Here is a 17,238-nt window from a genome sequence, read left to right on the forward strand (position 1 = left end):
TTGCGTATACGATTTGAAAAATATAAAAATTCCTATGAAATGTTACGCATTGAACTAACACGCGTAGTTGAAAACAGAGATAGCGAAAGAGGGAGGGGCAGGAGGGACAGACGGACAGAGAGAGAGAAAGAGGAAGAGGGAGAGAGAACGCATTACTGTACGTAGTTGCTGCTGGTTGCTGCTCTGTAAAATGCCTTGATCGGATCGAACCCGAGTGGGGATTGTGACTGGGACTGGGACTGGCTGTGACGAAGAAGCACAGCGAAGTAAGTAGAAGCCATTGCTGTTAGCTGTTATTGTCATCAAAAACTATCAAGAAACAGTGAAAGTCAAGCACAGGGTGTCAATAAACAAGTCTCTTTATTAAATTATTACAATAATATCGTTCGAACGAAATCAAATAATGTAGTACTCGATAAAAAACAACTACATATTTAGTTACTTTCTGTGCTCTCGTGAAATTACCAATTAACGGAAGAATTAATCACCTGATCACAAGAAGCAAACCAAGAATAAAGTGCATGTGTGTTCACCAAGAGACTTTCCTGTTAATCTTGAAAATTGGTATGTCACTTATGATTACATGTATATATCATTTGTATACAAAAAAGGTCACGGGTGAGAAGTCATATCTCGGTTCAAGAATAATATTCAATATGAAACTAATTTTGTGTTAATTACTAACGACAAAATATTCTCCACGAGTTGAAGAATGTTCATGCCAGAAAAATTTCAACATTTTGCCTGACTTTTAAGTATGTAGAATGTTTTTTTTTTGTAAATCGAACAAAGATAAAGAAAGTAATCATAATATGAAGGGCAAATTCAAATTTTTCCTCCTTATGCAAACAATTGACCAGTTTGGATTTGTGCTGCTCGTATCCAAATCCAACTTCCGTTCCGTGCTTGCCTTGTTGCTCCCCATCACGACGTTGCCAGATGTTTCGAATTAAACAGATGTGAAAGTTCAGGGGAAAATAAAAGATTTCGCTCCATCATAGGCGTTTTACGTTCACAGTTTTATTAATTTGTATTATATTCATTATTCATTCATATTATATTGTCATACAAAGACGGATATTATCTGCGAAATCCAATAAAACGTAAATCGTATTTAAATAGATTCATCTATGAAAACATCATTTTTATACTGTATTTGAAAAGCGATCATTCATTCACTCTTTTCCTTATCACGATACTATCTCACTGTCGCCAATTCCAAGATTTCTGAGTATGATTAATTTGCGGCTTCATTTCACATGAAAAGACCATTACAAAAGTGTGTGTTCCGGAAGGGGGAAGAAAGGAATTCACTGTAGATTTCCAGCTCACTCAGAGCCGTAGCAAACCGGTTTGGTTCCCTATATAAACTGTATTTTCTTGATAGTATACGACATTCTTAATACAAATCGACGTATTTACTGGTACCTCGAATGATACAACAAATATTTAAAGTAGAATTTAGATACTTACACACAAAGAAATTTAGCAAGTTTTTAATTACACATATATTGTACAAGTATATATATTTATGTAAAATTTCTTCATAAATTCAATAAAAAGGAAGCATTCAATGTCGAAGAAATAATGTAAAAATAGAGAAAATACAACGTCCAGAATGTTTAATGAAATATTATAACTCGACGAAAGAACGAGAAACAGTTGCTACGCCCTTGTCGATACATTTCATTCCCATGAGCTCGCACTGGTGTAATGCAACAAGAGAAGTTAGAATACGGGCCATACAAGCGGCAACGTCGCACAGGGTGGTAAACAGCGACTCTGTATTTTACAGCTGTCCTTGTGTGCGCGTCTACGTGTATCTCTGAGAACTAATCGTAGGAAACGAGAGCCCAAGCCCGTTCTGGGAAGTTCTTGTTGTGTGTGATATGTAGGTTGCGTTATTTCGACGTTACGAAGCTGTGTGAGAAAAGCCTACGATACTCCGTCATTCACGAATCATAACGGCATCGCGACCAGCCTAGTAACTCCCACTTACTAAAATCTCTTTCTCTCTCTTTCTCTATTTCTCTCTATTCCCTTTCTTTCTGTTCTCCGTGTGTGTTAAAGTAATTTTCCATAAATGTGCAGCACAATCGTGCGTCCGTCGACGTTGCGCGCTACGTCATATATGTAGGTGCCATATGTCACGCAGTTTCGTTCTACGAAATTCGTTTAAAGTTTAAACGTAAACATATGTATTCTCGAGCATCCTACAAATCACTGCCGAGTCTAATACGAAAAAAAAATTCAAATGATTGTAAAAATAATACTTTTTAAATAACTATAACGATGGATCATTAGATACATTAAATTCAATACTTTCTATAGGTTTTTGAAATACGTAGTCAAGGATACCTTTACAAAACCACACATTACTTCTAAGTCAGCTTGAACACGATGACTGGTATTCTTGAACATCGTAGAGAGTTGGGAAGCGATTCAAGTATAAAGTCTTCAGCAAATTCGCAGTTAACACCGCCAACCCCTCCTACAACTCACTCGTTAAATGACGAGGTCGATAGCATAGATTATCGCTTTGAACAAGCGAGACTACAAAGCTATCAGAATTGGCCTGTGCCGCATATCATAGAGCCGAAAAGACTTGCAGCTGCTGGATTTTATTACACAGGCGAAGGGGACAAAGTAAAATGCTTTGAATGTCACGTGGAAATATGTCAGTGGGTAGAAGGTGATAATCCGATGGTCGATCATCAACGTTGGTCGGCAAGATGCAGATTTATTCGGAAGATTAATTGTGGCAATGTCCCGATTGGAGTAGATCCTAACACTCTTTTACCACCGAGGCCGAGGAGTAGAGACGTATGTGGCCCTTACGGAGTAGAATATAGACCTACTTCTGGTCCAGACAATCATAATTTAACGTCTGAATTACAATTGCCAAGTACAGCGAAACTAAGCTGCTTAGGTTTAGGAAGAGCTAAAGGACCAGTACATCCCGAATATGCCAGTCACGATGCTAGACTACGGACATTCGAAACATGGCCAAAAGTTATGGCACAAACTAAAGAAGAATTAGCGGATGCTGGTTTTTATTATACTGGTAAAAGCGATCAGACTCTTTGTTATCACTGTGGTGGCGGTTTGAAAGACTGGGAACTGGAAGATGACCCCTGGGAACAACATGCAAAATGGTTCTCGAAATGTTATTATTTGCTAATGGTTAAAGGACAGGATTATGTTAGTAAAGTAACGGGTCAGCATATATCGCCGCCATCCAAAGAGGTACGTGGAAAAATGTTAAATTTTTTTTACTTTCTCTGTACATAGATCGTCGTTATTATATTATTTTGTTCCAGGAAACAATGCAGATGAATCTACCAAGTTTTATTAAGAAAGTTCAGCCTGTATTGATGAGTGTAGAAATGAGGGAAGACGCGGAAAGTAATCCTGGTCCAAGTTCTCAATCCAGTTCCGCGGATAGTGGCATAGGATCTGTAAAAGGAAGCATAGAAGATTTATCTAATGCGAACACACAAAATAATAAGCCCATAGACGATGCGAGGATGTGCAAAATTTGTTACAACGGAGAGTTAGGAGTTCTATTTCTACCATGTGGACACATAGTAGCTTGTGTGAAGTGTGCTCCTGGAATGACAACATGTGCAGTGTGCAGAGAGCCGGTTACCATGAGCGTGCGAGCCTTCTTCTCATAGTATTCCATAGTTTGTGATAGAAAATGATTACATTATATGTACATATAATTTCTGTTATAGTATTGTAGAATTTTTAAATAATTTAATTTCAAAATTTCACAATTACAAATGTCAATGTCTATCACTCTTTCTCACGTCATGCAATACCGTCGCGGTTCGCTCGCTCTGATTCTCATTTGAATCAATCTAATCAATCTCGATATTTTCTCTTTACGCGAACTTCACACACTCTCTCCTCACACACACACATACACGCACACACTGTACTTTTAAAAGTTAAAACTAACATTCTTATAATTTTCACTCCTACAGTATTTTATACTCGATCATCCACGACTGGTAGCGATAATAAATCGCAAACTGCACTAAATGACATGACTCATGTAGCATACCAGTCTGCGGGTACAAGCTATAAGAATCCTACCAATTTTTCAAGGCTTTCTATGCTTAAATCGTTGGCACACGAAAGACAAAGAAAAATTGATTCGAACGTAATTTCTCTTCGTGGCCTAAAATTTGTCCATGCGCGATCAGTATTAGAGAACAAACGACATAAATATATTTAAGTATTCTTACAAATGCACAACATATCATGAGTAGAGGAGTGGTAAGATACTTGCTCATACTGGTCTCTGTAATCAAGTTTTCAGAATAGTTTTGTCTGAAACGTAACAAGCTGTACCTGCAACTGAATGTTGCTATTTGCACATTCGTACATTTGTGTCGTCCACATCATTGGACTAATCAGGAAGGCAACAGAGAAAATGTGCTTTACACAAAAAAGTACAAATAGCAACAAAAACATGAAGTCTAGTCATTAGTATATAACGATGACGAAAACGCGTAGAGATTTACAGCTATAAGTTATAGAAATTTAATGGGAAGAATATTCAATTTTAATTTCATTGCAATACTATACATGATAAAATTAACGTCCACTTATTCACCCTAGTTTAGTTTCGTCCAATCGGTCCTCTTTTCGTTTCATTTACATACATTTTGCTATTGCTACAAGGTAGATAAGCGTGACACGTGAGAGGAGCACTTCGTAACGTGTATAACGTATCCGAGAATATTTAAGCTAAAGTATAATTTGTGAATATTCGAATCGCAAACTACATACAGATAATGTACACATCAAATTATTCGACTTAACTAATCTAGGGTTCATATATATTCCACACAATGGAACAATTTTAGCGCTTTTATGAGTTAAGGAAATTGGTAATATTACCGAAGAAACTGATGTGTATATTGTGTATACAATGTGATTATAAAACAGGGAAAAGTTATTCGTTTTATTAGATAACAAATTAACAGACACAATAGGCATTTACATTCAATTAACGAGTAATGCTGGAACTCTTCTAGCCACCCGTTTTTGGCTATGATTAACATTATTGTAATAGTACGTCATCAATGAAAAATGGAGTACATTGATAATTGATTTTGATCTTTCGAATTTGACTTGTACAGTACTAATCATCCAAAGCCAAATGTTGCGCAAATGAACCCAATTTCAACTTTAATTTAACAGGTTTCAAACGAAACGACAAGTTCTGTTCTTCTGTTAGGTCATTTCCACAACAATACATGGGGGTCACTTAAAATCTTTACGTTTCTATTTAATCATTTAATTGGCACGTCCGCGTGTGTATGCATGTATATACATTTTCTTATGTATGTAATGTATCATACATCAGGGATGTACGAGTTCCCGACTCTCGGATCGAGTCGGAAGAAATCGGAAGAGATAGGGCAGGTTTCCGGAAGTATGCTTATGAAACGTATCCGGATCCCGAAAGTATGTATGTATCCGACTGCCTAAGTCTTTTCGGGATCTCGAAACTATCCGACTAACATACTTGTATACTTGTATGACATATAAACGACAAGCGTGAACTATAGTATGGTCTTCGTTGTATTCAATTTTTTAAGAACTGTTCAAATTTTTAACAAATTTATTAAGAATGAATTTTGTGGTGTAAAAACTAATTTCTTTTTCGTTTGTAAATATAATTTGTACTTATATTTGTATCTTTGATCCTTAGTCCATATAATCTGTATATTCATATATTAATGTAGAGTACGATGGTTGGAAGTATAAATTACAGGGATTGAAAATGGTTCTGAAAATATAACAGTTTCAAACTGTTATTTGTAAATCGGTTATGATTGAAACAGTTCCGAAGAACCAAAATAATATGTTATTAACTGTTACGAGGATATCGCAATTCTGGCTTACATATCGGTTATGGTTAGGGTTCTGTTCTGTATTTTAGTTCTATCGAATAATTAATAAGACTATCGCTCTGATTAGTTTTTAGTCAGATCATTTCGGGATCTCGATACGTTCGTAGGTAAGCAATCGGATACGCGGATACTTTAGAGATTCCGACGAGTTTCATACCTTTTAGAGCCGGCTAGATCTCACCCGATCCGATCCGAACCGAATCCGAAATGTCGAGAACCCGCAGATCCCTGACATACATACACAAGAAAATCCACATTCAACATGTATTGTGACTGATAGATATTTATATATATAATAACATATACAATGTAAGAATTATTTGTTGTAGGGTTCAAGGGTTTAGAAGCTAATAAAGTAGGATGTAGTTCATTACAATTTTGCCTTTTCGCTGTAGTTACTATATTTGTAAATGATACAAACATTGCGTTAATTTGTCTGTTAAAACTGTTCAAATCATAGAGGCAGAATATAAAAGTTCCACATGGCGAAATTACTGTTTTTAAACTCTAAGTTTAAGGAAAAGAAACGGTTTAGTGGATTCATATTGCACCCGAACATCGCGTTCCAGCGATGAAAATTAATTAATTGTTTTTTCATTTAAGGTCATAACTAATAAACGTCGAGTACAAAGTTCTTATCGATACTTTTAAGATTTTTAATACATATTACGATTCATTCTAATTAATGTACTCGTTTAACCGATGGATGAAGCACAACATCGTGTAGGAATCATTATATTATAGAATTGTCGACTTTCATATACACTTTACCTTATATTACACTCAAGATCGTTAACGTAATTTTCATTATTCTGTACTACGTTTCATTTCTTGTACATTTTAAACATAACATTATGAATTAAGTACGTATAGGTATATATTCATTGTTCTATCTTCATTCGATTTATTCTTAATACAAACTTAGAAAATTATATATTAATTAATATATCTGTACATTGTATGTTCATGTGCGTGTACATCATTCATAATTTATCACAATCGTACTAATAATACATATGTTGCAAAATCCTTGATAGAATACAATGGCATATAAACAATTGGGGTATAATTTTTTGTGATAATTGCATACAATAAAAAAGGTAATATTTCTTCGTCATCGTACTTATATATATAAATATAACTCCTATGACCGGTTAAATAAATGCGCGGTTTCACATTTTCTATTTTTTAAATGACGCTTTTATTCAATAAATTTCTTTAGCATTATTATAGAAATTGTGAAAAATCTAAATAAGTTCAATCTTGTAATTTTTATAAAGCAATGTTTATCCGACACATTTTGTAGCCGGTATACGGTTAGTGTTAAATATCATTTCAATCTTATTCAAATTTCCCGATGCGATCCTAATCGAGAAACATTATTTTCTAGTTGAAAAAGTTGACGAAAATTTTTGTATATACAGGGTGTATCTATATCTGACAAAAAAATATTTTAAACAAAAGTTGATCAGTTTTCGATTAATTACATATTGCAATAAAAAAAGTTCGAATTTTTTTTTTATTATTCTCAAGGCCACCTTTATTTTTTTAAATGGCACTTCAAGGTCATCCGAAGGTCATAGTATACTGCAAACAAGGTCGTTGATACGGGCTATGGTCAAAAATACAAAGTGCCATTTAAAAAAAATGAAGGTGGCCCTGACAATAATAAAAAAAAGAAATTTCGAACTTTTTTTATTACAATGTATAGCCTATCGAATACTGATCAAGTTTTGTATAAAATATTTTTTGAACTTGTACTTGAAAAATCGTAAAAAGCGATACGTGGGACACCCTGTATATATTTATGTACATATATCTATATATATTTACAAGTATTTACTCTACTCTACTCTAAGATTATGCAAATTCCTAATTTCAGATTTCATTCGGGTTTTCGTTCGTAAATGAAAATGTATCTACGTAAAACGGTTGGTCAACTATAAATTGAATTTTGAAATTTCTTTCCGTATTTTAGCAACGAAGATGTCGCTGATGTCGAACACAATACATAAATACGTGAACGGAGAACGTGACAATACTACAATGGTGAATTTCGATGGTATTGGCGATGCCTGTTGGTTCAATACGATCACGATCGTATAACATATAACAACACGAATCGAATGCGAGTGTAGTGTGAATATTTAATGTCAACAAAAGTTGGTTCTTGATTATTTATTAAAATGAACGAGCATCAATAATGGGAGACTTATTCGATATTGCAAATTTAATTACCGCTGTCGGTGTGGATAGAATTAAAATAAAGCCGGAACCTGGAATACCAGAAAAATCATCGAATGAAATACTAACAGAGTTGTTTAGCACGTTCGATGCCGAAGAAGAAGTAGTATCGTCAGAGAACACTGACCAACAAGTTCCAAATGCCAACATCAAAGTTGAAAAGCCTAAGAAATCGCAGGTTAAAAAGAAGAAGGCGAAAAAGAAACACAAGCACAAGGATAAAAAACATAAGAAAAAGTCGAAATACAATTCTTCCGATAGTAACAGCGATCCAGAAAATAATAGTAAGCTGTCAATCAATTGTAAATTGTCACGGAAGATATGTATATCTTACATATCATATTTGTTTTCAGTTTCATTTCAATGTAAATAAAACACAGTTTTCCTTTATATATTTTAACATATAGTTACATATTATTCTTCATTCTAATAATACGTTAGATAATTAGAATTCATTAGGATTACTTTTCATTAGCAATGGTTTTGTTGCGAATGTTCTTTCCATTAATCGTACCTTCTCAACGAACAGGTATAAAAAAGAAGAGGAAACATAAAAAGAAAATAAAACGGAAACATGAAAATAATTCAAGTAAATCATCAGATTCCGACGAGCCCAAAAGCAAAGTGTCCAAACTCGGTAGTTTCTGTAATAACACGAAAGGAAAATGTCATAACGACGACAATGGATTGGAGACAGAGAAGAAGGGTCTTGAAGCCGGTACGAATAACGAGGAAATAGTAACGATTAAAAAGGAACCAGAATTGGAAAATACTTGCACGAACAGTCCTGGAAGTCCTCAACTCCCACCAATTTCAAGGAAAATTCAGGAAGAAACGGAGGAGCCGCTAATACCTAAAATGCTTGGTTCGTATAGTTTAACGAATTCTTGGTCTTTTTATTATATTTTATTACATTGTGTCATTTTTATGTACAGAGAAGCCAAAACAACCGATGCAAGGGAGAATCTTAATTAAAGATCTAAAGAATAGCACAGTTTACAACAATACAGTGAAGGAGATAGAAAATAAAGTAAAGGAAAAAGCAGCACGAATGGAAGATGGAGAACTATCCGATAGTAGTACAGACAATAGAACTCCAACTTTAAGTCCGAGTCCGGTACGAAGTAATTCGGTAAGGTCGCCAACGTCGAGTCCAAGTTTAGAAAAAATCGAGGATAGATTGTTAAATTCAGCGAAAGGGGGGGTAACCGCGAGAAATGATTTGAGATTAATTTTGAGGGAGAAAGAAAAGAAAAGACTGGAGAATATGGATAAAAGATCCGACGATATAGAAAAGTCAAAGTTGTACATGGATAGTGAATACAAAGAGAAGGAGTACAATCATAAAACAACAACGAATAAAGAGAGTAAGCGTAGCCACAATTGTCGCTCGCACGATAAGAGACGGTCCGAATCTCGCTCGCGCACAAGTTTCCATAGAAGTAGAAGCAGAGGAAGAGATAAACGAAGAGACAGAAGCAGAGATAGACGTGCAAAAAGTCGAAGCAACGATAGACGAGAATCTGTTAAAGCTAGAGAAAAACGAAAGCACAGAAGCCGTAGCGATGAAAGAAGCAGAGATAAATACTCGCGAGGAAGAAGTAGGAGCAGAGAACGAAAGTTAGTAGTTAGTTATAATTTAATTTTCATAGTAATGCGTGTACATCCATATTTACGTGTGCTTATACATTTTCAAGAGAAAGGATAGAAATCGATAAGAAGAAATTATTAGAGATCGCAAGGAGAAACGCGATAAACATGATTAAACAAGGAACATTACCGTTAGCGCAACAGGATAAGGCTATCGCGGCGATACAGGCTGGTGGAAAAACAGTAGACGAACTTACAGGTAAATTACTTCTGTACTTCGGTACAGAATATAATAAAAACGTTTGTAACAGTTCTCGTCACAACATGGGTTTTCTATTTTAGATTTTTGCAAATCGTTATCAAAATCTGAAGCGCTAGGTGAACTTTCTAGTATCTCTTCGGAAGAGGATGGCAGCGATACAGAGAAAGGTTTTCACCATCCTTTCCTGCTCAAGGGACGACCCAATTCTATTATTATGAATATTCGGGTATAAATAATTTGAAATATTCTATGCATCTCTTTTTACAATTTTAATGTACTTATTCTCGTTTGTAAACATCATATTTCAGGACGCAAAGCAGTTACCAACAAAAACGTTCCAAGAGAAAACGGTAGAGTCGTCGAATCAATTACGGTTACAATTTCCTGTATCGAGTGGACAACATCATAGAAAAACTGGTAAAATTTCCGTTACAGTTAATATACGCATGTGTGTGTATATATAATGTGTGTATATCATTTTACGTTCTGTAGAAAATGAATGGGTACCAATTACTTCGAAAAAACCGGAACCAAAGAAACAGTTTACACCAGCTGCTGTTCCAAGTAAACCTCCAGCTGTAATACCCATACCCACACCACCAGTACATCCAGTGCAGTCAACAGTTTTTTCTCAACCAATCCCTCCAGAAGTACGGCATGGAAAGAAAAATTTTGGAAAATATATTTTGTCTTATTATTATTATTACGATAAACATTATATTTACAGCCAATAGATATCGGTTCGATAGTGTCTCAAAGGTTAGCGGCAATGAGAAAATTACGGGAAAATCCAAATGACGTATGTGCTCAAAATGAAATGTATCGTGCGCAAAATGAGGTAATATATTATATTTTTATATTATATTGTAATATAATATATTATATTAATTGTGTTGTATAACAGATGAGGACATGGGCTGAAAGTAAACAAATGCCAGGCCAATTTACAGGCAGTACCGGAGCCAAAGTGCTCTCTCCCGCAGAACTTACATCAGGTTACCAAGCCTGGGCTCGTAAGGTAACAGTATTATTTGCAGTTTAATCATGTTCCCATCGTTTGTCACTCCATATTTTGTTATATCACTGAAAGTTTTGATCTTGATCTAACAAGATATTTACATGTCAGATCGCAAAATTCAATCTGAAATGTAGATCTACGTATGTATTTTACATGTTGACACACACGTGTTTCGTATACATCACAATTTTTAGTTTTATCGTCTTTTCTTTTTCTGTTTTTTTTTTTGTTTTTCTTTGTTCTCTTCTTTAACAATACATTGACCGATACTGATATGCCTGTAACAAGTTTTCAGGTACAGTTTCCATTAAGATCAACTTTCAGTTGATCCGATAGAAACTGTAACGTAGGCACAGACTATTTCTTGGATAGAGGTAGATTCTGTGCCTGCATGGACACAGGAGCACCGTTATTTTAAATATCAGTTATTTTCTATAAACTATAAAGTTGAAACTTGTAATTCACAAGATATACAATAGTAAAAAGATATGATAACACTGTGCGGAAACACAGTAATTATTCGTTGTACAAAATATTTTTCTATAATGTGCTCTTGTGAGATTATTGCTAATTATCATCAGCTTCCTATCATAGGACTTCATCGGGTGTTACTGAATCTTTCTCTCATAAAGCTGGGATATTTAGCATTAGTCTGCATCCACCTGAGGGTTTGTTACAGGCACGTAGCTACATCAGAGAAGAAACAACTTCAGCGGCGTGATGACAAATTTATAATTTATTTGGTAAGTATCCTCACCTAGATAGTATTAGAGTTTTATACAGTCGATTATTATTACTACATTGTAATATCATGATTGGGCAAAAATGATTATTTTTACTACTTTTTTGTTACGTATTGCTGTCATTTTTCTATATTAATTTGATCGATTCTGCAACATTCATTGTGTAGCCTAATTTAAATACCTATTTAGGATCAATTAGTATCGGCACAACCTGTTTCGGGTGGGATGGGTATGGCTTTACTGCAGAAGATGGGTTGGCGGCCAGGGGAGGGTTTGGGAAAAAATAAAGAAGGCACTCTTGAGCCGTTGCAGCTTGAAGTAAAATTGGACAAAAGGGGGCTTGTCTCCGAACAAGACATTGGCCAAAAAATAGGAAAAACTGCAAAACCGTTGGTACCCGCCATCAAAACATTGGAAGGTATGCGTAGAATACAGGCGATACTTTCTTTGCGCATTGTAATGTTATTATCGATCTATTTTCATATACAGGTTTTGCACTCCAAATTTTCCAAAAGGGTGAATTTCAAGTGCAAAACCTATACTAGGCACGATTCACGCTAAAAAACATACTATATGTATTCCAGGGAAACATCCAGTATCGCTTTTAGGCGAATATTGTTCGAAACGAAAACTTGGTGCCCCAGTATATGAACTGTGTTTCGAATGTGGACCAGATCACAGAAAAAATTTTCTTTTCAAAGTATAACAGTTCATAGCTTGGTTTATGCTTTTACTTTTCTATAAAGTGTCTGCGAGCGCATCATTTATGTTTAATATTATCTTTCAGGTGAAAGTAAATGGAATTGAATATAAACCGAGCGTAGCAAGTCCTAATAAAAAACAAGCAAAGGCAGAAGCAGCACAGATTTGTTTGCAAACATTAGGGTTGTTGCCTGAACCTAATCCTGTGCCTGCTTCGGAAGCTTGAAGTTTATATTATTACGAATTTATTTGTTACAGTACATCGATCGCTGTATAAGCATCGTGATATGTGTAATGTCACATAAATATGCTTTAGACTTTGTATACCTTGGTTCATATACATATAAAGCACATATTACAATAGAGTTGAAATAAAACAATATGTACAGTTTTAAGACACCAAGCTGTATAAGTCGGATACGACCGAGTAACAAATAAATCATACCAGCACAAAGTACAGGACACATTCTACTCCTCATTGTCAGTCAAGGTATTGAAAACTTTCAAAAAGTTATTTCAAAAAACGATGTTACACGATAATGTATTATCGATAGGTTTCTCAACTTAAGAATGTAATTGATCCTTTTTAACGATCTTGTGTACATATAAATAATCTGTAAGATTCGCATCGCGATGCATTTCATTTTTACTCGAAAAATAAAGATTACATGCATATAGTGTAAATAAAACTGGATTATAACACTAGATACTCTTCTTCGTTTCTATCATTGTTCTGGTACACATTGGTATGCATATGTGTATCTGTATACAGTAAAGTCCCAATCTAAGCTCGACGGAGGTGACCGTTCTAAGTCAATTACAAAACTTCTTCATTTTTCATTTTATGGGAATTTCACAAATTATTTGTGGCATTCTTCTGATTAAAATGACACTATTTACACACGATATAATTTCCTACCGTATTTATAGTGGTTTAATTGATGGTATGGAGTAACTTTTTAGCTAGCAAATCATTCCTTCTAACGTCTCAAAAAAGTTCAAGCCGTTTGGTCCACATTGAACAAAATATAGTCTGTCTTCGAAGGATGTACGAATACTTTTTACACTGACTGTACGTGTCAGCTGTTTACATTTGTTTGTTAGGTTAGGTTAGATTATTTTCGAAAGAGGCATTATTTAGAAAGTGTATCCAGTAAATTTTGGTTTCTGTATGATAATATACGATTCATGTAGAAACAGTTCTCTAGAAAGAACGTCATGAGTTCTAAGGATCTGATAAATAATTTAAGGAAAAGACTGTATACGCAAATGTCAACATTTAATTACCATGGTGTACGCCGCTGACAGACCGGTTCTTTAATTTCGACACCTTTTTGTACGTATAATAATGGACGATGTAGAAGCTCCGATTTTTTACGACGACGAGGGTGATTTTATTGGACACGGCTATCTCCAAGATACAGATTATGAGTACGAGTACGAGGAAAATGCCGAAAAGGAAACATTGCTGGAACTATATCAGTATTGTCTTGGTCCCACAGTTTACGATACAGCATCGTATATAACACCCTTATTCATTTCCATGATTTTATTTCGATTATGTGCCCGTTCTCGTAAGATACAATTTTCTATACAGTATGTAATCGTACGAACGAAACATAGAAGCTCAGATTATTCTTTAAACTCTTCTCTTCCATGTTGCAGAATACATAACACATCAAACATTTCACGTATTGTCAGTATTGATCGGTGTGTACAACATTTATCACTACGTAATGGAATGTTTATATATATTATTAGTACTTAGTATATTTTCATACGTCGCCTTACGTGTACCTAACAAATACTGTAAAAATTTAGGAATATTCCTACCACCCCTTTTCATCATTGTATATTGGTAAGTAGCTTCTTGAAAAAATAAAAACAGCTTAATTCTATTTTTTGTTTTGGATTTCCAGCGAATTTTCTATGCCTCCGATAGTTTGGCATAAAATACGTAGCGTCGTAATGACCATGGCAATGAAAACTATTAGCGTAGCAGTAGACAAAATCAATTCGAACGATTTACCCGATATTTATAGTTACATGGGATATACTTTCTGCGGTGTTACATGCGTATTTGGTCCGTGGATATCGTTCAAGGATTACATTTCGATACGGCACATGAATCATCAGGTATTAAACATTTTTTCTGTTTGCAGAAGATTTCTCTCTTATAATCAACGAGAATGCGTAACTCCCTTTTCTAATTCTAGGATAAATGGTGGATGCTGTACGCGGCTCAATGTATGTTTTTATCCTTTTTGTTTTTAACTATGTCGAACTGTTGGACACAATGGATAGTAATGGACAGCTCTTGGAAGTAAGTAAAATTTCTTGTGTTTCAAACTATAATGAATAGACTGCAGATCTTTATGCAAAATAAGAATTGCCTGCATCGATTGTAAGAAGTAGAAACTAAATTGAATGTTATTTCTTCCCTTCATGATTTGAATAGAGAAGAAATAATATATTGTCATCTTCAATTTTTAAAATTTTTTAACAATTTTCAACTTCATCCACTCAATTTTCCTATACATTATTATAGAAATATATCAAATTTGATATTATTTCAGGTGGCTATTAGCTTACAGAGATGCGCTGTCTTTTCGAACGTCTCATTATTTCATTTCGTATGTAGCATCCACGGTATTGTTAATAGGAGGATTTCCATATACTCTAGCTACTTTGGTAAAACCATTGAAAGTAGAATTCCCACGATCGCTCGTACAAGTAGTTATTTGTTGGAATGTACCCATGCATTTCTGGTTGAAGACATGTATGTAATCATATCCGATGTTCTTGAGGCACGCTACCATTTTTCTCCATACAATTTAACATATTTCGTAATAATAAACTGTTGATATAAATTTTTAGATATATTCCGCCCCAGTATTAGATACTTAGGAAAATTTGGAGCTGTAACCATGACGTATTTAACAAGCGCTCTACTACACGGATTAAATTTCCAATTGGCAGCAGTTTTACTTAGTCTTGGATTTTACACGTACGTAGAATTCCAGCTAAGATCTATGCTTGCAAATATTTTCGACGCGTGTATAGCGTCCAAGCAATGTGCTAAAACGAAATGTACACATACGTGCAACAGTCAGAATTCTTGGTGGGTCTTTCTAACAAACCTGATGTTTTCTGGTCTATCGGTTTTCCATTTAGCGTATTTAGGTCTTATGTTTGATACATCCGAATTACAAGAGACAGGGTATAGTTACATTCATACTATTGACAAATGGTCACAACTTGGATTTGCTAGCCATTGGGTAATTTTTGCTACGTACATGGTATACTTTTTAATTAGGTAACTAACTTAGGTACGTAACTAAACTGTATTCGAAATCTCAATTATCTTTAAACAACTCGATCGTATATAGCTAGTTCTGCTAAACGAACGAATTATTAGCATTTTAATATTTCAAGTCATACAAGTAACTTATCATATTCATCCTTTTGATACATTTTTATACCACTTGCAATCAATAGATCATGATAAAGGTAGAGAAAAGTGTGTATGTGTGTGTGTATTTGTGCGTCGCGTGTATGTATGTGTTACAAGAAAATATTAGTAGAATTCTAAAAGTAAGTAAAATACATAGTTTTTATTAGATTATAAGGTATATTTGCATTTGCATGTGTGTAAAAAACATACATATTATAATCGAATTATTATTTAATTGCTATAAGAAGTCTTATGCATTATAGTTGTTAAATAATACTTCATTATACAACATTTTATATAAATAATATTAAACTGTATTTTGCTAAATTTTAATGTAATCATAACAACGAATAAAGTTATTTTTTCAATCAAAATCAATGCTTTTCAACTGAAATAAAACACCATGTTTGTGCATGTAACATAGTACGTATATTACTGTGCAAAAGAAAGAAGTACCCGGCCATATTTAATAGAAAAGCGTAAAAAATAGTTTAAAATAGAATTAAGGGGGAAGGATAGTAAGGTATATTTGCATTTGCATGTATGTAAAAAACATACATATTATAATCGATTTATTATTTAATTGCTATAAGAAGTCTTATGTATTATATAGTTGTCAAATAATACTTCATTATACAATATTTTATATAAATAATATTAAACTGTATTTTGCTAAATTTTAATGTAATCATAACAACGAATAAAGTTATTTTTTCAATCAAAATCAATGCTTTTCAACTGAAATAAAACGCCATGTTTGTGCATGTAACATATAGTACGCATATATATATATATACACAGCTGTACAAACTTTTGTCCGCAACCGTATATATATATTCAATATATAGATACATACATATAAAAAATTATAAATCTAGAAAGAAGAGTAATTTTGAATGACTCGTCTAGATATATTTTTCTTCATAAAATATATGAAAAAATGCATGTGAGATTTTATTGCATATTTTAAGGCAAAATTGTAATGTCACATATGGTTTTTATACTTTACGCGTTATCATCTTTGATAAATTAGTATGTCATGAATACATTCAGCTTCGTAAAGATAAAATCTCTTGAATATAAGCATTTTACAAGAATCAAATTAATAATGCTCATATATATTACGCTTTTCCCAACAATATTCAATTTTCTGAATGATAATAACTAAATCTTTCGATTGATTTTGACTGTACAATTTACCAATGTTGCACGTCATTTACTATACAATTTAAATTAAATCATATGTTAGTAAACAGTCGGTTCATAATTGATTTTATCAGAGTTCTCTCTCTCTC

The 17,238-nt window shown here is 34.0% G+C and overlaps 3 protein-coding genes across 6 annotated transcripts; all 3 read left to right on the top strand.

The window, feature by feature from the left end:
• The first annotated feature begins 127 nt into the window (after window positions 1-127).
• On the top strand, window positions 128-7,052 carry LOC143208767 (death-associated inhibitor of apoptosis 1). The gene is made up of 3 exons (XM_076423552.1): window positions 128-266; window positions 2,332-3,246; window positions 3,321-7,052. The coding sequence occupies exons 2-3, from the start codon at window positions 2,401-2,403 to the stop codon at window positions 3,675-3,677; spliced, it is 1,203 nt and encodes a 400-aa protein (XP_076279667.1). The 5' UTR covers window positions 128-266; window positions 2,332-2,400; the 3' UTR covers window positions 3,678-7,052.
• LOC143208748 (uncharacterized) lies at window positions 231-13,906 on the top strand. 4 transcript variants are annotated; one of them, XM_076423472.1, is made up of 13 exons: window positions 231-564; window positions 7,909-8,458; window positions 8,704-9,039; window positions 9,110-9,794; window positions 9,872-10,023; window positions 10,107-10,252; window positions 10,335-10,443; window positions 10,519-10,676; window positions 10,754-10,864; window positions 10,931-11,044; window positions 11,977-12,205; window positions 12,372-12,487; window positions 12,575-13,906. In XM_076423472.1, exons 2-13 carry the CDS (start codon window positions 8,134-8,136, stop codon window positions 12,713-12,715), a joined length of 2,622 nt encoding a protein of 873 aa, XP_076279587.1. In that variant the 5' UTR covers window positions 231-564; window positions 7,909-8,133; the 3' UTR covers window positions 12,716-13,906. The 4 variants fall into 4 exon arrangements, 3 of the variants coding, with proteins under 3 accessions (XP_076279587.1, XP_076279588.1, XP_076279589.1); XR_013008973.1 differs by lacking the exons at window positions 12,372-12,487; window positions 12,575-13,906 and adding an exon at window positions 11,639-11,787 and having other exon boundaries at window positions 234-564; window positions 11,977-12,062; XM_076423473.1 differs by lacking the exons at window positions 12,372-12,487; window positions 12,575-13,906 and adding an exon at window positions 11,724-11,787 and having other exon boundaries at window positions 234-564; window positions 11,977-12,115.
• Por (Protein-serine O-palmitoleoyltransferase por) lies at window positions 13,838-16,317 on the top strand. The gene is made up of 6 exons (XM_076423549.1): window positions 13,838-14,063; window positions 14,155-14,347; window positions 14,409-14,625; window positions 14,706-14,812; window positions 15,066-15,268; window positions 15,367-16,317. The coding sequence occupies exons 1-6, from the start codon at window positions 13,838-13,840 to the stop codon at window positions 15,807-15,809; spliced, it is 1,389 nt and encodes a 462-aa protein (XP_076279664.1). The 3' UTR covers window positions 15,810-16,317.
• Window positions 16,318-17,238: the final 921 nt, after the last annotated feature.

The sequence above is a fragment of the Lasioglossum baleicum genome, chromosome 5, assembly GCF_051020765.1.
Source record: "Lasioglossum baleicum chromosome 5, iyLasBale1, whole genome shotgun sequence".
NCBI classification, from domain to species: domain Eukaryota; kingdom Metazoa; phylum Arthropoda; class Insecta; order Hymenoptera; family Halictidae; genus Lasioglossum; species Lasioglossum baleicum.